Source organism: Oncorhynchus gorbuscha, linkage group LG14 (assembly GCF_021184085.1).
Source record: "Oncorhynchus gorbuscha isolate QuinsamMale2020 ecotype Even-year linkage group LG14, OgorEven_v1.0, whole genome shotgun sequence".
NCBI lineage: Eukaryota > Metazoa > Chordata > Actinopteri > Salmoniformes > Salmonidae > Oncorhynchus > Oncorhynchus gorbuscha.
In genome coordinates, this window is record NC_060186.1 from 78,820,087 (window position 1) to 78,845,114 (window position 25,028).

Here is a 25,028-nt window from a genome sequence, read left to right on the forward strand (position 1 = left end):
CCCTGTATATAGCTACTGACCCTGTATATAACTACTGTATATAACTACTGACCCTGTATATAACTACTGTATATAACTACTGACCCTGTATATAACTACTGTATATAACTACTGACCCTGTATATAACTACTGTATATAACTACTGACCCTGTATATAGCTACTGACCCTGTCGCTCTGGATAAGAGCGTCTGCTAAATGACTTAAATGTAAATGTAAATGTATATAACTACTGTATATAACTACTGACCCTGTATATAGCTACTGACCCTGTATATAGCTACTGACCCTGTATATAACTACTGTATATAGCTACTGACCCTGTATATAGCTACTGACCCTGTATATAACTACTGTATATAACTACTGACCCTGTATATAACTACTGTATATAACTACTGACCCTGTATATAGCTACTGACCCTGTATATAACTACTGTATATAGCTACTGACCCTGTATATAGCTACTGACCCTGTATATAACTACTGTATATAGCTACTGACCCTGTATATAGCTACTGACCCTGTATATAACTACTGTATATAACTACTGACCCTGTATATAACTACTGTATATAACTACTGACCCTGTATATAGCTACTGACCCTGTATATAACTACTGTATATAACTACTGACCCTGTATATAGCTACTGACCCTGTATATAGCTACTGACCCTGTATATAACTACTGTATATAACTACTGACCCTGTATATAACTACTGACCCTGTATATAGCTACTGACCCTGTAACTGACCCTGTATATAGCTACTGACCCTGTATATAGCTACTGACCCTGTATATAACTACTGACCCTGTATATAGCTACTGACCCTGTATATAACTACTGTATATAGCTACTGACCCTGTATATAGCTACTGACCCTGTATATAGCTACTGACCCTGTATATAACTACTGACCCTGTATATAGCTACTGACCCTGTATATAACTACTGACCCTGTATATAGCTACTGACCCTGTATATAGCTACTGACCCTGGAACTGTCCCTGTATATAACTACTGACCCTGTATATAACTACTGACCCTGTATATAGCTACTGACCCTGTAACTGAACCTGTATATAACTACTGACCCTGTATATAACTACTGACCCTGTATATAACTACTGACCCTGTATATAGCTACTGACCCTGGAACTGTCCCTGTATATAACTACTGACCCTGTATATAGCTACTGACCCTGTATATAACTACTGACCCTGTATATAGCTACTGACCCTGTATATAACTACTGACCCTGTATATAGCTACTGACCCTGTATATAGCTACTGACCCTGTATATAACTACTGACCCTGTATATAGCTACTGACCCTGTATATAGCTACTGACCCTGTATATAACTACTGACCCTGTATATAGCTACTGACCCTGTATATAACTACTGACCCTGTATATAGCTACTGACCCTGTATATAGCTACTGACCCTGGAACTGTCCCTGTATATAACTACTGACCCTGTATATAACTACTGACCCTGTATATAGCTACTGACCCTGTAACTGACCCTGTATATAACTACTGACCCTGTATATAGCTACTGACCCTGTATATAACTACTGACCGTGTATATAACTACTGACCCTGTATATAGCTACTGACCCTGTATATAGCTACTGACCCTGGAACTGTCCCTGTATATAACTACTGACCCTGTATATAACTACTGACCCTGTATATAACTACTGACCCTGTATATAGCTACTGACCCTGGAACTGTCCCTGTATATAACTACTGACCCTGTATATAACTACTGACCCTGTATATAGCTACTGACCCTGTATATAACTACTGACCCTGTATATAGCTACTGACCCTGTATATAGCTACTGACCCTGTATATAGCTACTGACCCTGTAATAGTTACTGGGAACAGATAATAGTTACAGGTATATAGTTACTGACCCTGGAACTGACCCTGTATAACTACTGACCCTGGGTAAATACTTATTTCCTTCTTGTTGGTATTGCTGGTTGGTTTTGTTCTACTTATTTACATTTTACTGCTGCACTGTTGGGTAAGTTCAAGCAAGAATGGCATTTCACTGTACTGGTGCACGTGACAGGAACACCCCACCGCTCTCCCATAGAGCGGTCCTGTCCTGTATCCCAGTCGCACCACGGACCAGCTAGCAGCTAACGTCATTAAATACACGTGTCACACTGCATCTGGCGGGACAGGGTGGCTCAAAACCAGCACCCCCCCCCCCACACACCACCTGCTCTCTCCGTCCATCAGTAAAGATCTACTGTTCTAATTCCTAGTTCTCTCTGTCGGGACATTTAGAACAGACCAAGGCCCAGTCCCGCCCGTATCTACTGTTCTAATTCCTAGTTCTCTCTGTCGGGACATTTAGAACAGACCAAGGCCCAGTCCCGCCCGTATCTACTGTTCTAACTAATTCTCTCTGTCGGGACATTTAGAACAGACCAAGGCCCAATCCTGCCCATATCTACTGTTTCAATCACATCCCACAGCAGAACAACATGAGGTGGGGGGGCAACATGTTAACTAGGGGAAATAATGGAGGTGGGGGGGCAACATGTTAACTAGGGGAAATAATGGAGGTGGGGGGGGCAACATGTTAACTAGGGGAAATAATGGAGGTGGGGGGCAACATAATATAATAATAATAATAATAATATATAATATAATTTAGCAGGCTTTTAGACTTACAGTCATGTGTGCATACATTCTACGTATGGGTGGTCCCGGGGATCGAACCCACTACCCTGGCGTTACAAGCGCCATGCTCTACCAACTGAGCTACACAGGGGTAATTCCCCAACATGTTAACTAGGGGAAATAATGGAGGTGGGGGGACAACATGTTAACTAGGGGAAATAATGGAGGTGGGGGGGGGGCAACATGTTAACTAGGGGAAATAATGGAGGTGGGGGGCAACATGTTAACTAGGGGAAATAATGGAGGTGGGGGGGGCAACATGTTAACTAGGGGAAATAATGGAGGTGGGGGGCAACATGTTAACTAGGGGAAATAATGGAGGTAGGGGGGGGGGCAACATGTTAACTAGGGGAAATAATGGAGGTGGGGGGCAACATGTTAACTAGGGGAAATAATGGAGGTGGGGGGGCAACATGTTAACTAGGGGAAATAATGGAGGTGGGGGGGCAACATGTTAACTAGGGGAAATAATGGAGGTGGGGGGCAACATGTTAACTAGGGGAAATAATGGAGGTGGGGGGGCAACATGTTAACTAGGGGAAATAATGGAGGTGGGGGGGCAACATGTTAACTAGGGGAAATAATGGAGGTGGGGGGCAACATGTTAACTAGGGGAAATAATGGAGGTGGGGGGGCAACATGTTAACTAGGGGAAATAATGGAGGTGGGGGGGGGCAACATGTTAACTAGGGGAAATAATGGAGGTGGGGGGGGCAACATGTTAACTAGGGGAAATAATGGAGGTGGGGGGGGGGCAACATGTTAACTAGGGGAAATAATGGAGGTGGAGGGGGGGCAACATGTTAACTAGGGGAAATAATGGAGGTGGGGGGGGGCAACATGTTAACTAGGGGAAATAATGGAGGTGGGGGGGCAACATGTTAACTAGGGGAAATAATGGAGGTGGGGGGCAACATGTTAACTAGGGGAAATAATGGAGGTGGGGGGGGGCAACATGTTAACTAGGGGAAATAATGGAGGTGTTAACTAGGGAAATAATGGAGGGGGGGCAACATGTTAACTAGGGGAAATAATGGAGGTGGGGGGGCAACATGTTAACTAGGGGAAATAATGGAGGTGGGGGGCAACATGTTAACTAGGGGAAATAATGGAGGTGGGGGGGGGGCAACATGTTAACTAGGGGAAATAATGGAGGTGGGGGGCAACATGTTAACTAGGGGAAATAATGGAGGTGGGGGGGGGGGCAACATGTTAACTAGGGGAAATAATGGAGGGGGGGGGCAACATGTTAACTAGGGGAAATAATGGAGGTGGGGGGGCAACATGTTAACTAGGGGAAATAATGGAGGTGGGGGGCAACATGTTAACTAGGGGAAATAATGGAGGTGGGGGGCAACATGTTAACTAGGGGAAATAATGGAGGTGGGGGGGCAACATGTTAACTAGGGGAAATAATGGAGGTGGGGGGGCAACATGTTAACTAGGGGAAATAATGGAGGTGGGGGGGGCAACATGTTAACTAGGGGAAATAATGGAGGTGGGGGGCAACATGTTAACTAGGGGAAATAATGGAGGTGGGGGGGGGCAACATGTTAACTAGGGGAAATAATGGAGGTGGGGGGGCAACATGTTAACTAGGGGAAATAATGGAGGTGGGGGGGCAACATGTTAACTAGGGGGAAATAATGGAGGTGGGGGGCAACATGTAGGGGAAATAATGGAGGTGGGGGGGGGCAACATGTTAACTAGGGAAATAATGGAGGTGGGGGGCAACATGTTAACTAGGGGAAATAATGGAGGTGGGGGGGCAACATGTTAACTAGGGGAAATAATGGAGGTGGGGGGGCAACATGTTAACTAGGGGAAATAATGGAGGTGGGGGGCAACATGTTAACTAGGGGAAATAATGGAGGTGGGGGGGCAACATGTTAACTAGCCGGGGGGAAATAATGGAGGTCAGAGCAAGTGACGGGGGGGCAACATGTTAACTAGGGGAAATAATGGAGGTGGGGGGGGCAACATGTTAACTAGGGGAAATAATGGAGGTGGGGGGGGGCAACATGTTAACTAGGGGAAATAATGGAGGTAGGGGAAATAATGGGGGGCAACATGTTAACTAGGGGAAATAATGGAGGTGGGGGGGCAACATGTTAACTAGGGGAAATAATGGAGGTGGGGGGGCAACATGTTAACTAGGGGAAATAATGGAGGTGGGGGGGGCAACATGTTAACTAGGGGAAATAATGGAGGAAATAATGGAGGGGGGGGCAACATGTTAACTAGGGGAAATAATGGAGGGGGGGGCAACATGTTAACTAGGGGAAATAATGGAGGTGGGGGGGGCAACATGTTAACTAGGGGAAATAATGGAGGTGGGGGGGGCAACATGTTAACTAGGGGAAATAATGGAGGTGGGGGGGCAACATGTTAACTAGGGGAAATAATGGAGGTGGGGGGGGGCAACATGTTAACTAGGGGAAATAATGGAGGTGGGGGGGCAACATGTTAACTAGGGGAAATAATGGAGGTGGGGGGGGCAACATGTTAACTAGGGGAAATAATGGAGGTGGGGGGGCAACATGTTAACTAGGGGAAATAATGGAGGTGGGGGGGCAACATGTTAACTAGGGGAAATAATGGAGGTAGGGGAAATAATGGGGGGGGGGGCAACATGTTAACTAGGGGAAATAATGGAGGTGGGGGGGGGCAACATGTTAACTAGGGGAAATAATGGAGGTGGGGGGCAACATGTTAACTAGGGGAAATAATGGAGGTGGGGGGCAACATGTTAACTAGGGGAAATAATGGAGGTGGGGGGGGGCAACATGTTAACTAGGGGAAATAATGGAGGTGGGGGGGCAACATGTTAACTAGGGGAAATAATGGAGGTGGGGGGGGGCAACATGTTAACTAGGGAAATAATGGAGGTAGGGGAAATAATGGAGGTGGGGGGGGCAACATGTTAACTAGGGGAAATAATGGAGGTGGGGGGCAACATGTTAACTAGGGGAAATAATGGAGGTGGGGGGGGGCAACATGTTAACTAGGGGAAATAATGGAGGAGGGGGGGGCAACATGTTAACTAGGGGAAATAATGGAGGTGGGGGGCAACATGTTAACTAGGGGAAATAATGGAGGTGGGGGGCAACATGTTAACTAGGGGAAATAATGGAGGTGGGGGGGGGGGCAACATGTTAACTAGGGGAAATAATGGAGGTGGGGGGGGGGCAACATGTTAACTAGGGGAAATAATGGAGGTGGGGGGGGGGGGCAACATGTTAACTAGGGGAAATAATGGAGGTGGGGGGGCAACATGTTAACTAGGGGAAATAATGGAGGTGGGGGGGCAACATGTTAACTAGGGGAAATAATGGAGGTGGGGGGCAACATGTTAACTAGGGGAAATAATGGAGGTGGGGGGGCAACATGTTAACTAGGGGAAATAATGGAGGTGGGGGGGCAACATGTTAACTAGGGAAATAATGGAGGTGGGGGGGCAACATGTTAACTAGGGGAAATAATGGAGGTGGGGGGGGGCAACATGTTAACTAGGGGAAATAATGGAGGTGGGGGGGGGCAACATGTTAACTAGGGGAAATAATGGAGGTGGGGGGGGGCAACATGTTAACTAGGGGAAATAATGGAGGTGGGGGGGCAACATGTTAACTAGGGGAAATAATGGAGGTGGGGGGGTGGGGGGCAACATGTTAACTAGGGGAAATAATGGAGGTGGAGGGGGGGGGCAACATGTTAACTAGGGGAAATAATGGAGGTGGGGGGGCAACATGTTAACTAGGGGAAATAATGGAGGTGGGGGGGCAACATGTTAACTAGGGGAAATAATGGAGGTGGGGGGCAACATGTTAACTAGGGGAAATAATGGAGGTGGGGGGGGCAACATGTTAACTAGGGGAAATAATGGGGAAATAATGGGAAATAATGGAGGTGGGGGGGCAACATGTTAACTAGGGGAAATAATGGAGGGGGGGGGCAACATGTTAACTAGGGGAAATAATGGAGGTGGGGGGGCAACATGTTAACTAGGGGAAATAATGGAGGTGGGGGGGGGGCAACATGTTAACTAGGGAAATAATGGAGGTGGGGGGCAACATGTTAACTAGGGGAAATAATGGAGGTGGGGGGCAACATGTTAACTAGGGGAAATAATGGAGGTGGGGGGCAACATGTTAACTAGGGGAAATAATGGAGGTGGGGGGGCAACATGTTAACTAGGGGAAATAATGGAGGGGGGGGGCAACATGTTAACTAGGGGAAATAATGGAGGTGGGGGGGCAACATGTTAACTAGGGGAAATAATGGAGGTGGGGGGCAACATGTTAACTAGGGGAAATAATGGAGGTGGGGGGCAACATGTTAACTAGGGGAAATAATGGAGGTGGGGGGGGGCAACATGTTAACTAGGGGAAATAATGGAGGTGGGGGGGCAACATGTTAACTAGGGGAAATAATGGAGGTGGGGGGGCAACATGTTAACTAGGGGAAATAATGGAGGTGGGGGGCAACATGTTAACTAGGGGAAATAATGGAGGTGGGGGGGCAACATGTTAACTAGGGGAAATAATGGAGGTGGGGGGGGCAACATGTTAACTAGGGGAAATAATGGAGGTGGGGGGGGCAACATGTTAACTAGGGGAAATAATGGAGGTGGGGGGGCAACATGTTAACTAGGGGAAATAATGGAGGTGGGGGGGCAACATGTTAACTAGGGGAAATAATGGAGGTGGGGGGGCAACATGTTAACTAGGGGAAATAATGGAGGTGGGGGGGCAACATGTTAACTAGGGGAAATAATGGAGGTGGGGGGGCAACATGTTAACTAGGGGAAATAATGGAGGTGGGGGGCAACATGTTAACTAGGGGAAATAATGGAGGTGGGGGGGCAACATGTTAACTAGGGGAAATAATGGAGCAACATGTTAACTAGGGGAAATAATGGAGGTGGGGGGCAACATGTTAACTAGGGAAATAATGGAGGTGGGGGGCAACATGTTAACGAGGGGAAATAATGGAGGTGGGGGGCAACATGTTAACTAGGGGAAATAATGGAGGTGGGGGGGCAACATGTTAACTAGGGGAAATAATGGAGGTGGGGGGCAACATGTTAACTAGGGGAAATAATGGAGGTGGGGGGCAACATGTTAACTAGGGGAAATAATGGAGGTGGGGGGGCAACATGTTAACTAGGGGAAATAATGGAGGTGGGGGGGCAACATGTTAACTAGGGGAAATAATGGAGGTGGGGGGCAACATGTTAACTAGGGGAAATAATGGAGGTGGGGGGCAACATGTTAACTAGGGGAAATAATGGAGGTGGGGGGCAACATGTTAACTAGGGGAAATAATGGAGGTGGGGGGCAACATGTTAACTAGGGGAAATAATGGAGGAGGTGGGGGGGGGGGCAACATGTTAACTAGGGGAAATAATGGAGGTGGGGGGCAACATGTTAACTAGGGGAAATAATGGAGGTGGGGGGGCAACATGTTAACTAGGGAAATAATGGAGGTGGGGGGCAACATGTTAACTAGGGGAAATAATGGAGGTGGGGGGAAACATGTTAACTAGGGAAATAATGGAGGTGGGGGGCAACATGTTAACTAGGGGAAATAATGGAGGTGGGGGGGGGGGCAACATGTTAACTAGGGGAAATAATGGAGGTGGGGGGCAACATGTTAACTAGGGGAAATAATGGAGGTGGGGGGGGCAACATGTTAACTAGGGAAATAATGGAGGTGGGGGGAAACATGTTAACTAGGGAAATAATGGAGGTGGGGGGGCAACATGTTAACTAGGGGAAATAATGGATCTGTGGGGGGCAACATGTTAACTAGGGGAAATAATGGAGGAGGTGGGGGGCAACATGTTAACTAGGGGAAATAATGGAGGTGGGGGGGGGCAACATGTTAACTAGGGGAAATAATGGAGGTAATGGAGGGGGGGCAACATGTTAACTAGGGAAATAATGGAGGTGGGGGGCAACATGTTAACTAGGGGAAATAATGGAGGTGGGGGGAGGCAACATGTTAACTAGGGGAAATAATGGAGGTGGGGGGGCAACATGTTAACTAGGGGAAATAATGGAGGAGGGGGGGCAACATGTTAACTAGGGGAAATAATGGAGGTGGGGGGCAACATGTTAACTAGGGGAAATAATGGAGGTGGGGGGCAACATGTTAACTAGGGAAATAATGGAGGTGGGGGGGCAACATGTTAACTAGGGGAAATAATGGAGGTGGGGGGGCAACATGTTAACTATGGGAAATAATGGAGGTGGGGGGGGCAACATGTTAACTAGGGGAAATAATGGAGGTGGGGGGGCAACATGTTAACTAGGGGAAATAATGGAGGTGGGGGGGCAACATGTTAACTAGGGGAAATAATGGAGGTGGGGGGGCAACATGTTAACTAGGGAAATAATGGAGGTGGGGGGCAACATGTTAACTAGGGAAATAATGGAGGTGGGGGGCAACATGTTAACTAGGGGAAATAATGGAGGTGGGGGGCAACATGTTAACTATGGGAAATAATGGAGGTGGGGGGGCAACATGTTAACTAGGGAAATAATGGAGGTGGGGGGGCAACATGTTAACTAGGGGAAATAATGGAGGTGGGGGGCAACATGTTAACTAGGGGAAATAATGGAGGTGGGGGGCAACATGTTAACTAGGGGAAATAATGGAGGTGGGGGGCAACATGTTAACTAGGGAAATAATGGAGGTGGGGGGCAACATGTTAACTAGGGGAAATAATGGAGGTGGGGGGCAACATGTTAACTAGGGGAAATAATGGAGGTGGGGGGGCAACATGTTAACTAGGGGAAATAATGGAGGTGGGGGGGGCAACATGTTAACTAGGGGAAATAATATAATTTTAATAAATATGCCATTTAGCATATATGCCATTTTATCCAAAGCGACTTACAGTCATGTGTGCATACATTGTACGTATGGGTTTGTCATCCTCTCTCTATCTGTCATCCCCTCTCTATCTGTCATTCTCTCTATCTGTCATCCTCTCTATCTGTCATCCCCTCTCTATCTGTCATCCTCTCTCTATCTGTCATCCCCTCTCTATCTGTCATTCTCTCTATCTGTCATCCTCTCTATATCTGTCATCCCCTCTCTATCTGTCATCCTCTCTCTATCTGTCATCCTCTCTCTATCTGTCATCCTCTCTCTATCTGTCATCCCCTCTCTATCTGTCATTCTCCCTATCTGTCATCCTCTCTATATCTGTCATCCCCTCTCTATCTGTCATCCCCTCTCTATCTGTCATCCTCTCTCTATCTGTCATCCTCTCTCTATCTGTCATCCCCTCTCTATCTGTCATCCCCTCTCTATCTGTCATCCTCTCTCTATCTGTCATCCCCTCTCTTTCTGTCATTCTCTCTATCTGTCATCCTCTCTATATCTGTCATCCCCTCTCTATCTGTCATCCCCTCTCTATCTGTCATCCTGACTCTATCTGTCATTTTCTCTCTCTATCTGTCATCCCCTCTCTATCTGTCTCTCTCTCTCTATCTGTCATTCTCTCTCTATCTGTCTGTCATCCTCTCTATCTGTCATCCTCTCTCTATCTGTCATCCCCTCTCTATCTGTCATCCTCTCTCTATCTGTCATCCCCTCTCTGTCATCCTCTCTCTATCTGTCATCCTCTCTCTGTCTGTCATCCTCTCTCTGTCTGTCATCCTCTCTCTGTCTGTCATCCTCTCTCTATCTGTTTGTCATCCTCTCTCTATCTGTCATCCTCTCTCTAACTTCTCCTTTAATTTAAAGAGGTGGGTAGGAAAACATACAAGGAATGAATTTAATACCATGGAGCTATTGATTTTGTTTTGGATTCTTCCCGTCACATTACCGATGTGTCCAGAATTAATCCAGAACTAACACATTATATCTGAGACAGATCCATTTCAAATATATCGTAACGACAAGGAGAAAGAACCCAACACTGCACTTTAATACATCTCCAATAGAATGGATTATCACACTGCTACAGAGACATCTGATCATTTATTGTAATATCGTGATTAGTATGCAACTGTTTCTGTTTTTGTTATTGCATATTATTATAGCAACTAGACATTTTCACCTGTCATTTTGTCATGGGGAATTACTGAGAAAAAATGAAGCTCAAATCACAAAACGGTCTGATTTTAGTCTTGTGCGCTGCAATGTTTTAACAATCCTCCAGTATGGTCACAGTGAGCTCCATGTATTGGGAAAGTGACACGTTTTGTTTCTCCTGCAGCGCTTTGGATTTGAAATTATACAACGTATCTGTCATCCCCTCATGTATGTCGATAGTGTTCTGAACTACATCTCATGTTTGTTTTTGCCTCAAGACTATAACAGGTGTGACAGGGGGTAGTCCAGCGATCTGACACGGCACCATGTCTACAGTGTTGGCTTTGAATGTAGCCTACTGCCCTTTGACACATCCTCTCTCTATCTGTCATCCTCTCTATCTGTCATCCTCTCTCTGTCTGTCATCCTCTCTCTGTCTGTCATCCTCTCTCTGTCTGTCATCCTCTCTCTGTCTGTCATCCTCTCTATCTGTCATCCTCTCTATCTGTCTGTCATCCTCTCTATCTGTCATCCTCTCTATCTGTCTGTCATCCTCTCTATCTGTAATCCTCTCTCTATCTGTCCTCCTCTCTCTGTCTGTCATCCTCTCTATCTGTCATCCTCTCTCTATCTGTCATCCTCTCTCTATCTGTCATCCCTCTCTATCTGTCATCCTCTCTCTCTCTGTCTGTCATCCTCTCTCTATCTGTCTGTCATCCTCTCTCTATCTGTCCTCCTCTCTCTATCTATCTGTCATCCTCTCTCTATCTATCTGTCATCCTCTCTCTATCTGTCATCCTCTCTCTATCTGTTTGTCATCCTCTCTCTATCTGTCATCCTCTCTCTGTCTGTCATCCTCTCTCTGTCTGTCATCATCTCTCTGTCTGTCATCCTCTCTCTGTCTGTCATCCTCTCTCTATCTGTTTGTCATCTCTCTCTCTATCTGTCATCCTCTCTCTCTATCTGTCATCTGTCTGTCTCTCTCTGTCTGTCTGTCATCCTCTCTCTGTCTGTCATCCTCTGTCTGTCTGTCATCCTCTGTCTCTCTCTCTGTCTGTCATCCTCTCTCTGTCTGTCATCCTCTCTCTGTCTGTCATCCTCTCTCTGTCTGTCATCCTCTCTCTATCTGTCATCCTCTCTCTATCTGTCATCCTCTCTCTGTCTGTCATCCTCTCTCTGTCTGTCATCCTCTCTCTGTCTGTCATCCTCTCTCTGTCTGTCATCCTCTCTCTATCTGTCATCCTCTCTCTATCTGTGATCCTCTCTCTGTCTGTCATCCTCTCTCTGTCATCCTCTATCTGTTTCTCAATCTGTATGTCTGTCATCCTCTCTCTGTCTGTCATCCTCTCGCTATCTGTTTGTCATCCTCTCTCTATCTGTCATCCTCTCTCTATCTGTCATCCTCTCTCTGTCTGTCATCCTCTGTCTGTCTGTCATCCTCTGTCTCTCTCTCTGTCTGTCATCCTCTCTCTATCTGTCATCCTCACTCTGCCTGTCATCCTCTCTCTATCTGTCATCCTCTCTCTATCTGTCATCCTCTCTCTATCTATCTGTCATCCTCTCTCTATCTATCTGTCATCCTCTCTCTGTCTGTCATCCTCTCTCTGTCTGTCATCCTCTCTCTATCTGTCATCCTCTATCTATCTGTCATCCTCTATCTATCTGTCATCCTCTCTCTGTCTGTCATCCTCTATCTGTCATCCTCTCTCTATCTGTCATCCTCTCTCTGTCTGTCATCCTCTCTCTGTCTGTCATCCTCTCTCTGTCTGTCATCCTCTCTCTATCTGTCATCCTCTCTATCTGTCATCCTCTCTATCTGTCTGTCATCCTCTCTATCTGTCATCCTCTCTCTATCTGTCTGTCATCCTCTCTATCTGTAATCCTCTCTCTGTCTGTCATCCTTTCTCTGTCTGTCATCCTCTCTCTATCTGTCATCCTCTCTCTATCTGTGATCCTCTCTCTGTCTGTCATCCTCTCTCTGTCATCCTCTATCTGTTTCTCAATCTGTATGTCTGTCATCCTCTCTCTGTCTGTCATCCTCTCGCTATCTGTTTGTCATCCTCTCTCTATCTGTCATCCTCTCTCTATCTGTCATCCTCTCTCTGTCTGTCATCCTCTGTCTGTCTGTCATCCTCTGTCTGTCTGTCATCCTCTGTCTCTCTCTCTGTCTGTCATCCTCTCTCTGTCTGTCATCCTCTCTCTATCTGTCATCCTCACTCTGCCTGTCATCCTCTCTCTATCTGTCATCCTCTCTCTATCTGTCATCCTCTCTCTATCTGTCTGTCATCCTCTCTCTGTCTGTCATCCTCTCTCTGTCTGTCATCCTCTCTCTATCTGTCATCCTCTCTCTCTCTATCTGTCATCCTCTCTCTCTCTATCTGTCATCCTCTATCTATCTGTCATCCTCTCTCTGTCTGTCATCCTCTCTCTGTCTGTCATCCTCTATCTGTCATCCTCTCTCTATCTGTCTGTCATCCTCTCTCTGTCTGTCATCCTCTCTCTGTCTGTCATCCTCTCTCTGTCTGTCATCCTCTCTCTGTCTGTCATCCTCTCTCATTGTCTCTATGTATCGGTTCAATAAAAATAAAAGGAAAGTAACAGGTGTCAACTTTATCTTTCCTCTACTGGACGCCGTCAGGAGTTTCTATCTCACGGTCATGAGGCTGTTTGACTTGCTGTCGCTAACATGACTTATCAGGTCAGTGTGTGAGTCTCCAGTCCCGCCCGTGTGTGTGTCTGTGACCGCAGCTCGCTACACTGCTGACTGTTTGTCTGGGATGTAAGGAAACCTGTTTGGGGACACAGGGAGGGACAGAGAGAACCAGAGAATGTGTTGCAAGGTTCACAACGCTGATGGAAAATGTGCGACAAACAATTTGTGATGAACAACATAAACAGGAGGTCAGACATGTGCTGACACACCTACTGTACAATACATACATGTATGCATTACAATTCATAGTGAATTACTAACAATATGTTTCATTCATAGTCCATGGAGTGTGTGTGTGTGTGTGTGTGTGTGTGTGTGTGTGTGTGTGTGTGTGTGTGTGTGTGTGTGTGTGTGTGTGTGTGTGTGTGTGTGTGCGTGTGTGTGCGTGTGTGTGTGTCGGTGTGTCCAGGCGTGTGTGGGTGGGTGGAGTCATACATTGTGTGTGTGTATTCTGATCCCCTGTCGGAAGGAGGTATAGCGTGAGAGGAGGGCATTACTAACAGGACCTCTTGCACCAGGCTAATCGGCCGGTGGTCCGAGCCACAATCCCAGAATCCTCTTGGGGTTAAACCAATGTATTCTAAGAACCAAACCCCCCCCCTGAGCTGACCTCACCTCTCTGGTGAAGCCCTCACAGAGACAGATTTAGTCAGTGTTTGCACGAATGCTGCATACTGTAGGTTGCAGCTGCACATACAGTCTTCTTAAATGTCATTTCCTGTTTGGGTAACCTGGGCAACGAGATACCTTTTCTTCTCACAAACAAGCAACTTTGATGATTGATATTTGGCCGAAATTAAATTCTTTCTCTCTCTATTAAAACAGACAGAGAAAACATGACACATAATCTTATGTTATTTACTTAGTTTGAACAGGCATATGAACACTAAATATAGTTTGTATTTTACTATACAATTTGTTTTTTACCAGGTTGTCCCAGGATGACCCTTTATAGGGTCACCTACTAAAGACTGGAGCTGGTTTAGTTAAACCTCAGGAGACAGGACCAACCACCTACTAAAGACTGGAGCTGGTTTAGTTAAACCTCAGGAGACAGGACCAACCACCTACTAAAGACTGGAGCTGGTTTAGTTAAACCTCAGGAGACAGGACCAACCACCTACTAAAGACTGGAGCTGGTTCAGTTAAACCTCAGGAGACAGGACCAAACCTCAGGAGACAGGACCAACACCTACTAAAGACTGGAGCTGGTTCAGTTAAACCTCAGGAGACAGGACCAACCACCTACTAAAGACTGGAGCTGGTTTAGTTAAACCTCAGGAGACAGGACCAACCACCTACTAAAGACTGGAGCTGGTTTAGTTAAACCTCAGGAGACAGGACCAACCACCTACTAAAGACTGGAGCTGGTTTAGTTAAACCTCAGGAGACAGGACCAACCACCTACTAAAGACTGGAGCTGGTTCAGTTAAACCTCAGGAGACAGGACCAACCACCTACTAAAGACTGGAGCTGGTTCAGTTAAACCTCAGGAGACAGGACCAACCACCTACTAAAGACTGGAGCTGGTTTAGTTAAACCTCAGGAGACAGGACCGACCACCTACTAAAGACTGGAGCTGGTTCAGTTAAACCTCAGGAGACAGGACCAATCACCTACTAAAGACTGGAGCTGGTTTAGTTAAACCTCAGGAGACAGGACCAACCACCTACTAAAGACTGGAGCTGGTTTAGTTAAACCTCAGGAGACAGGACCAACCACCTACTAAAGACTGGAGCTGGTTCAGTTAAACCTCAGGAGACAGGACCAACCACCTACTAAAGACTGGAGCTGGTTTAGTTAAACCTCAGGAGACAGGACCAACCACCTACTAAAGACTGGAGCTGGTTTAGTTAAACCTCAGGAGACAGGACCAACCACCTACTAAAGACTGGAGCTGGTTTAGTTAAACCTCAGGAGACAGGACCAACCACCTACTAAAGACTGGAGCTGGTTCAGTTAAACCTCAGGAGACAGGACCAACCACCTACTAAAGACTGGAGCTGGTTTAGTTAAACCTCAGGAGACAGGACCAACCACCTACTAAAGACTGGAGCTGGTTTAGTTAAACCTCAGGAGACAGGACCAACCACCTACTAAAGACTGGAGCTGGTTTAGTTAAACCTCAGGAGACAGGACCAACCACCTACTAAAGACTGGAGCTGGTTCAGTTAAACCTCAGGAGACAGGACCAACCACCTACTAAAGACTGGAGCTGGTTTAGTTAAACCTCAGGAGACAGGACCAACCACCTACTAAAGACTGGAGCTGGTTTAGTTAAACCTCAGGAGACAGGACCAACCACCTACTAAAGACTGGAGCTGGTTTAGTTAAACCTCAGGAGACAGGACCAACCACCTACTAAAGACTGGAGCTGGTTTAGTTAAACCTCAGGAGACAGGACCAACCACCTACTAAAGACTGGAGCTGGTTTAGTTAAACCTCAGGAGACAGGACCAACCACCTACTAAAGACTGGAGCTGGTTCAGTTAAACCTCAGGAGACAGGACCAACCACCTACTAAAGACTGGAGCTGGTTCAGTTAAACCTCAGGAGACAGGACCAACCACCTACTAAAGACTGGAGCTGGTTTAGTTAAACCTCAGGAGACAGGACCAACCACCTACTAAAGACTGGAGCTGGTTTAGTTAAACCTCAGGAGACAGGACCAACCACCTACTAAAGACTGAGCTGGAGCTGGTTCAGTTAAACCTCAGGAGACAGGACCAACCACCTACTAAAGACTGGAGCTGGTTTAATTAAACCTCAGGAGACAGGACCAACCACCTACTAAAGACTGGAGCTGGTTTAGTTAAACCTCAGGAGACAGGACCAACCACCTACTAAAGACTGGAGCTGGTTTAGTTAAACCTCAGGAGACAGGACCAACCACCTACTAAAGACTGGAGCTGGTTCAGTTAAACCTCAGGAGACAGGACCAACCACCTACTAAAGACTGGAGCTGGTTTAGTTAAACCTCAGGAGACAGGACCAACCACCTACTAAAGACTGGAGCTGGTTTAGTTAAACCTCAGGAGACAGGACCAACCACCTACTAAAGACTGGAGCTGGTTCAGTTAAACCTCAGGAGACAGGACCAACCACCTACTAAAGACTGGAGCTGGTTTAGTTAAACCTCAGGAGACAGGACCAACCACCTACTAAAGACTGGAGCTGGTTTAGTTAAACCTCAGACAGGACTAAAGGACCACCACCTACTAAAGACTGGAGCTGGTTTAGTTAAACCTCAGGAGACAGGACCAACCACCTACTAAAGACTGGAGCTGGTTTAGTTTAAACCTCAGGAGACTGGAGCTGGTTTAGTTAAACCTCAGGAGACAGGACCAACCACCTACTAAAGACTGGAGCTGGTTTAGTTAAACCTCAGGAGACAGGACCAACCACCTACTAAAGACTGGAGCTGGTTCAGTTAAACCTCAGGAGACAGGACCAACCACCTACTAAAGACTGGAGCTGGTTTAGTTAAACCTCAGGAGACAGGACCAACCACCTACTAAAGACTGGAGCTGGTTTAGTTAAACCTCAGGAGACAGGACCAACCACCTACCAAAGACTGGAGCTGGTTTAGTTAAACCTCAGGAGACAGGACCAACCACCTACTAAAGACTGGAGCTGGTTTAGTTAAACCTCAGGAGACAGGACCAACCACCTACTAAAGACTGGAGCTGGTTTAGTTTAAACCTCAGGAGACTGGAGCTGGTTTAGTTAAACCTCAGGAGACAGGACCAACCACCTACTAAAGACTGGAGCTGGTTTAGTTAAACCTCAGGAGACAGGACCAACCACCTACTAAAGACTGGAGCTGGTTCAGTTAAACCTCAGGAGACAGGACCAACCACCTACTAAAGACTGGAGCTGGTTCAGTTAAACCTCAGGAGACAGTACCAACCACCTACTAAAGACTGGAGCTGGTTCAGTTAAACCTCAGGAGACAGGACCAACCACCTACTAAAGACTGGAGCTGGTTTAGTTAAACCTCAGGAGACAGGACCAACCACCTACTAAAGACTGGAGCTGGTTTAGTTTAAACCTCAGGAGACAGGACCAACCACCTACTAAAGACTGGAGCTGGTTTAGTTAAACCTCAGGAGACAGGACCAACCACCTACTAAAGACTGGAGCTGGTTTAGTTAAACCTCAGGAGACAGGACCAACCACCTACTAAAGACTGGAGCTGGTTTAGTTAAACCTCAGGAGACAGGACCAACCACCTACTAAAGACTGGAGCTGGTTCAGTTAAACCTCAGGAGACTGGAGCTGGTTTAGTTAAACCTCAGGAGACAGGACCAACCACCTACTGTTATACTCAGCAACACATTCACATGTCTGGAATTCCAAAGCAACGTAAACAAACACCAGGTTGGCACTTTGCCGGTTCATTCTTCGGTCTCTAAAGATAGAAGATGTCAGTCGAAGGTGCCTTAAGGTGTTCAAATAATTTCACGTAAACAAGCACAAACTGCATTTAACCAGGTTGGTTGGCCCTGCAACAGACAATATTTTTTATTTAACTAAGCAAGTTAGTTAAGAACAAATTCTTATTTACAATGACGGCCTACCAGGGAGCAATGGGTTAACTACCTTGTTCAGGGTCAGAACGACAGATTTGTTTTTAGCTTGTCAGCTCAGGGATTCGATCCAGCAACCTTTCAATTTCTAGCCCAACACTCTAACCACTAGGCTACCTGCCGCCACAAACACATGTCCTGTCCATGCCATGTACTATTGTTGACATATCTAATTCTGCTGCAACAGACAGGGACAGAGGCCGGGGATCAGGTTTTGTCCCACAACAAACAGGGACAGAGGCCGGGGATCAGGTTTTGTCCCACAACAAACAGGGACAGAGGCCGTGGATCAGGTTTTGTCCCACAACAAACAGGGACAGAGGCGGGGATCAGGTTTTGTCCCACAACAAACAGGGACAGAGGCCGGGGATCAGGTTTTGTCCCACAACAAACAGGGACAGAGGCCGGGGATCAGGTTTTGTCCCACAACAAACAGGGACAGAGGCCGGGGATCAGGTTTTGTCCCACAACAAACAGGGACAGAGGCCAGGGATTAGGTTTTGTCCCACAACAAACAGGGACAGAGGCCGGGGATCAGGATTTGTCCCACAACAAACAGGGACAGAGGCCAGGGATTAGGTTTTGTCCCACAACAAACAGGGACAGAGGCCAGGGATTAGGTTTTGTCCCACAACAAACAGGGACAGAGGCCGGGGATCAGGTTTTGTCCCACAACAAACAGGGACAGAGGCCAGGGATTAGATATTGTCCCACAACAAACAGGGACAGAGGCTGAGGATTAGATACTGTCCCACAACAAATAGAAACAGAGGCAGAGGATTAGATATTGTCCCACAACAAATAGAAACAGAGGCCGGGGATTAGATACTGTCCCACAACAAACAGGGACAGAGGCTGAGGATTAGATACTGTCCCACAACAAATAGAAACAGAGGCCGAGGATTAGATATTGTCCCACAACAAACAGGGACAGAGGCCGGGGATTAGATACTGTCCCACAACAAACAGGGACAGAGGCTGAGGATTAGATACTGTCCCACAACAAATAGGGACAAACTCAATACCACACGTTTGTCTGTCCATCAATCATCCACAAACACACGCACACCTGCCCTCAGTTTCAAGTGGGAGCTTCAGCAGTAGCCGCTCATATTTATGCTAATAGCAACACACTTAACATCACTGTTAGTATGATTCTATAGATTTGCATAACAGAGCATATAAAGTCATTACATTTTAGGTCGTAAAAATACATGACCAGGTGATCATGTTATTTTTGTATTTTTTTATCATTTGAATTATATTTGTACTTTTATGCAGAATTCAATTAAAATGTCTGTCTTACGAGCAGGCTTCTTTTCTAAATGGAATATTAAACAGTCTGTGTTTTTGCAGACTGTAGTATATTGTAGTATTTAGTATAGTGTTTCTGAAGACATTACTGTAGTATTTATTATATTAAACAGGGTAATGTCTGTGTTTTTGCAGACTGTATTATATTGTAGTATTTAGTATAGTGTTTATGAAGAGATTACTGTAGTATTTACTATATTAAACAGGGTAGACCAATAGTTATGTTTCTACAACTGCTGAATGAGTTTCACAGCATTTTATAATTGCAAACTATTGGTATAGCCAATAAATAAAAGCTAATCTGTGACAATTGCAACCAAAGTACACTCCAAAACAGGTAAAACATACACACAACTTAAACTGTTAAGCCACAATTGATTTTCAGTGGTTTCATTAAACGAAGAGCAAACAGGTGTAGGAGTCGTAAGGACTGTGTAACACAGAGGTACATTGTAATCACTCACTTAGCTACCTACAGTAATCCGATTATGCATTACTCCGTGGTCTAACAAAGTACTGAAGCTAAATGACTTATTTATTTTTTTACAAACTTAATAAACCCATGTGATCAAAAAGTTCATCAAAAGTTCAACCGTTCATTTCAGCAATAAAGTATGTATAAAATATAAAGTATTTAAAGTATAGATACAGTATATACAAATGTTGTGGTGTAGCCTGTTCATATATGTTAAGTAAAATGACTTTCTTCGAATATGGATAAAACCGTTCTGAAAAAGATAAATCATTACGGTGTTTGAATGACAGTAAATAACCAAGTATCTACGAGGTGTCATCAAGGCAAAGGGTGGCTAAAATAAAATATATTTGGATGGATTTTACTTTTTTTGGTTACTACATGACTCCATATGTGTTATTTCTTCATAGTTTTGATGTCTTCACTATTATTTTACAATGTAGAACATAGTAATAATAAAACAATAGTCCAAACATTGGTACTGGTACTGTATATATGAAGAGTTTATTTCCAAAACGCTATATATATATATATATATATATTATTCAGAAATAATTGATAAACATTTAGTTATTTGTTACATTTGATAGTGTAAAACGTAGCCGTACTGCGTATTTCTCTGAGAGGGAGGCAGATATATGACAAAAATAGGATTATTTGACTCTCTGAATAGAAACCATCAGGCGATAGATTTGAAACAAATATATAATATAATAATATAATAATAATATAATAATATAATAATAATATAATAATATGTTGTGTATTTGTGAACAAACCCCATGCCATGCTTAAGATAGTGAAAAAAACACAACAATCTCTTTCAGAATTTCTTTAAACAGTAAAAGCTAATTTATCAATTTCTGAAAATCGATAGATTATATATCGATATATATATATTATATAATCGATAGTTGGAAGGAGTTTATTGTGTAATTTTTATAGTTGGAAGGAGTTTATTGTGTAATTTTTATAGTTGGAAGGAGTTTATTGTGTAATTTTTAATAGTTGGAAGGAGTTTCTTGTGTAGGTTTTTATAGTTGGAAGGAGTTTCTTGTGTAGGTTTTTATAGTTGGAAGGAGTTTCTTGTGTAGGTTTTTATAGTTGGAAGGAGTTTCTTGTGTAGGTTTTTATAGTTGGAAGGAGTTTCTTGTGTAGTTTTTATAGATTTACATTTACATTTAAGTCATTTAGCAGACGCTCTTATCCAGAGCGACTTACAAATTGGATATATAGCAGTTTGGAATTAAATAAAACTATATATATATATATATATATATATACTTGATGGTTTCTATTCAGAGAGATAAATAATCATATTTTTGTCATATATCTGCGTCCCTCAGAGAAATACGCAGTATTGTTACGTTTTACTCTGTCAAATGTAACAAATAACTAAATGTTTAGCAATTATAAAAATATTTATAGCGTTTTGGAAATAAACTCTTCATATATATAGTACCAGTCAAAAGTTTGGACACACCTACTCATTCAAGAGGTTTTCTTTATTTGAAAATATATATTTATATTCTTAATTTATTCTGAATGTATTATTTTAAAAAAAATCTACAACGTAGATAGTTTCAGTGTCAGTATGTCTTTGAAAGCAGGTAGAGGGCAGAACAGACAGGGTCTGAGTCACTACAGTCTATCTACAGTATCCTGGAAAGTGTTCCCTGGATGCCATGACTACGGAGAGGTTTCTTCCTAGCCACCGTGCTTCTGTATCTGCACTGCTTGCTGTTTAGGGAGTTTTTTTTAGACTGGGTTTCTCTATAAGCACTTTGTGACATCAGCTGATGTAAAAAAAAAGGGCTTTATAAAATACATTTGATTGATTATACTGAAGCTGCTCCTCTCCAGAACGAATGACTTCAATGAGTTAAATGGAAAAGCATCTCTAGACACGTCTAGGTTATCATTAGCTATATAGATCATCTGTTTCAGACATGTCTAGGTTATCATTGGTTATAATCTGTTTCAGACACGTCTAGGTTATCATTAGTTATATAGATAATCTGTTTCAGACACGTCTAGGTTATCATTAGCTATAATCTGTTTCAGACATGTCTAGGTTATCATTAGTTATAATCTGTTTCAGACGTGTCTAGGTTATCATTAGTTATAATCTGTTTCAGACGTGTCTAGGTTATCATTAGTTATAATCTGTTTCAGACATGTCTAGGTTATCATTAGTTATAATCTGTTTCAGACATGTCTAGGTTATCATTAGTTATAATCTGTTTCAGACGTGTCTAGGTTATCATTAGTTATAATCTGTTTCAGACATGTCTAGGTTATCATTAGTTATAATCTGTTTCAGACGTGTCTAGGTTATCATTAGTTATAATCTCTTTCAGACATGTCTAGGTTATCATTAGTTTATGTAGATAATCTGCGTGATCTTCTACCACTCCAGTCTGATTTTATTGCGTTTGTTAATGAGTTATAATTAGTTGTAAGGAGTTAAATAAGTCAATTTAATGGCTTCTCTCTAGACATGCAAAGGTTAGAATGTATTGTACAGTTTGGGATCATCCGTGTCTCGTACACAATTTAAATGGTTGAGTTTTCTTATTATCATTTGCTATTTTTTTCCGGCAACATTTTTGATTAATTAACACTTTAATTAAAATGGAGATTAAAATGTTTTTTTTTGACAGTTACTCACTAAAGACTAAAATGAAGACCAATTGTTTAACTGTGAAATATATGACTGTTTTTCAAATGAATTATACATAAAGAAATGTATCTCCAGGACGCCTGACAAATGCTACTGTTTTGATGATTTGAATAAACAATTGCTACAGGACTACATTTCCCAAACTCGGTCCTCGGGACGCTGAGGCAACGTTGCACATTTCGCTTTATCAACGCTTGATAATTAGTTGATTATTTGAATCAGCTGTGTTCGGTGCTAAAGACAAAAACAACCACCGACTTTCACGCGAGCTTTGTATTAAACCGCCCTTTTTATTCACATTTTTATGAACATAAATAAGATGAACTCGAATTTATCCTGAACCATAGCAATATTTATTGCCTATTTACAGTAGACACACTCTTCTGGTACATTAACAATTATACACACACACACACACTCACACACACTCACACACACATACCACCACACACATACACATCATTTTACAGTACTTGGGTAGCGGTTTGGTAAAATTGTTTTGGTAAAACGGCTGCAGGCAGAGCTGGAAAGTGGTTGTCTGGCTGTCATTCCGGTAATCTAGTGGTCCTAATGAAGAGAGTGGTGGGACGATCGGCCCTGGACTCCCCAACACCCCTCCTGCCAAGGCTAGGTAAGGTTCTCCTTTTGCACTGTGCGGTCAGCCGGACAGCCTTTCACTCTCAATTGGTTCGGCAGCAAGAATAAATAAATATATACAGCAAATTGTCTCTCTGATAAAACGTGCAGAATGTCAGAGCAGAAATATAGAGATAGATAACTTTGTCCACTGTGAGGAAAAAAAGTGATTTAACATTTAAACGTCAAAAACTCACTGCTTTCAATTTCTTCAAAACAAAAATAGAGAAACAAAGGGTGAATTGATAATATATATATATATAGAGAGAACAAGAGAAAAGAGAGAGAAAAGAGTGCTGCACCTACTGGTCCTGATAACAGATGGGGACACACCGCTCAGGAACATCCATCACAGTCCAGCTTTAGCATTCCAGAAAGAGTCAGTTCATCCTCATCACTTCCTGTGATCAGTCCGTCAGTCTATCAGCGCCTCTGTCCTGTCTTGTCCTGCTCCTCACTAGAAAAACACCTCTGGCTCGGCCAAACACACTGCGCTACTCACAGGTACAGTACCGCAGGTTGGGTGTGTATGTGTTTGAGTGTCAGAGGAGGATGACAGAGAGAGGAAACAGAGAAAGAGAGAGAGAGAGAGAGAGAGAGAGAGAGAGAGAGAGAGAGAGAGAGAGAGAGAGAGAGAGAGAGAGAGAGAGAGGAAACAGAGAGAGAGAGAGAGAGAGAGAGAGCTGGAGAGAGAGAGCTGAGAGAGAGAGAGAGAGAGAGAGAGAGAGAGAGAGAGAGAGAGAGAGAGAGAGAGAGAGAGAGAGAGAGAGAGAGAGAGAGAGAAAACAGAGAGAGGAAACAGAGAGAGAGAGAGAGAGAGAGAGAGAGAGAGAGAGAGAGAAAGAAAGAAAGAAAGAAAGAAAGAAAGAAAGAAAGAAAGGAGAGAAAAGAAGAGAAGAGAAGAGAGAAAGAAAGAAAGAAAGAAAGAAAGGAGAGAAAGAGAGAGGAAACAGAGAGAGAGAGGAAACAGAGAGAGAGAGAGACGGAGAGAGAGAGGAAACAGAGAGAGAGAGAGACAGAGAGAGAGAGGAAACAGAGAGAGAGAGAGACAGAGAGAGAGAGAGGAAACAGAGAGAGAGAGAGAGACAGATGGTGGGGAAGAAAGAGTGCAAATGACAGATGAGAGGAAAAGGATACAACAGGAATACGGAGAGAGAGCAACAGTGAGAGTATGAGAGCAGTAAGACTGAGGTAGTCAATGAGAAAGTCTCCATAACAGGGACAGAGGCTCTTTAAGACAGGGGGGGGGGTAGAGAACAGCTGCTGTTGGCTGGCTGGGAGGGGGCCGGCCTTACAGCGGCCAACGGGGTTGGCAATTGACAACAGGGGAGGGGCAAACCGAGTCCAGCAATTCACAAGGGTGTGTGTGTACAGTAGCTGTGAAACACACACACACACACACACACACACACACACACACACACACACACACACACACACACACACACACACACACACACACACACACACACACACACACACACACACACACACACACACAATCGTTATAAGTGCCAATTATTTACTCTAATTAGTTTAAACCAATTCAATGTCAGACAAAGGAGAGAATATAGGGATCTCCTCCCCCTTCTGACCCTCCCCCTTCTGACCCTCCCCCTTCTGACCCTCCCCCTTCTGACCCTCCCCCTTCTGACCCTCCCACTTCTGACACTGAACACAAAAACCTGCAAAAACAAGTGTTATTTTTCACAATATTATTCTTACATATTTAGAATATGATTACAGATCTTATCGAATGATTTGTGAATAAGGATGATTGAGAAAGTTACAGCCAAATTAAAACCCTATTAAACCCCCAAGACATGCTCTCATCATCACAATAACAGGGGAAGGTAAG

At 44.2% G+C, this 25,028-nt stretch overlaps 1 protein-coding gene across 1 annotated transcript in view; it reads right to left on the reverse strand.

The window, feature by feature from the left end:
- The window catches only part of LOC123995458 (steroid hormone receptor ERR2-like), a 110,950-nt gene extending 87,186 nt beyond the window's left edge, over window positions 1–23,764 (reverse strand). The window contains exon 1 of the mRNA XM_046299088.1: window positions 23,477–23,764. Within this exon, the coding sequence (XP_046155044.1) occupies window positions 23,477–23,520 (44 nt within the window). The 5' untranslated portion in view covers window positions 23,521–23,764. The remainder of the gene's footprint in view (window positions 1–23,476) is intronic.
- Between the last annotated feature and the right edge of the window lie 1,264 nt (window positions 23,765–25,028).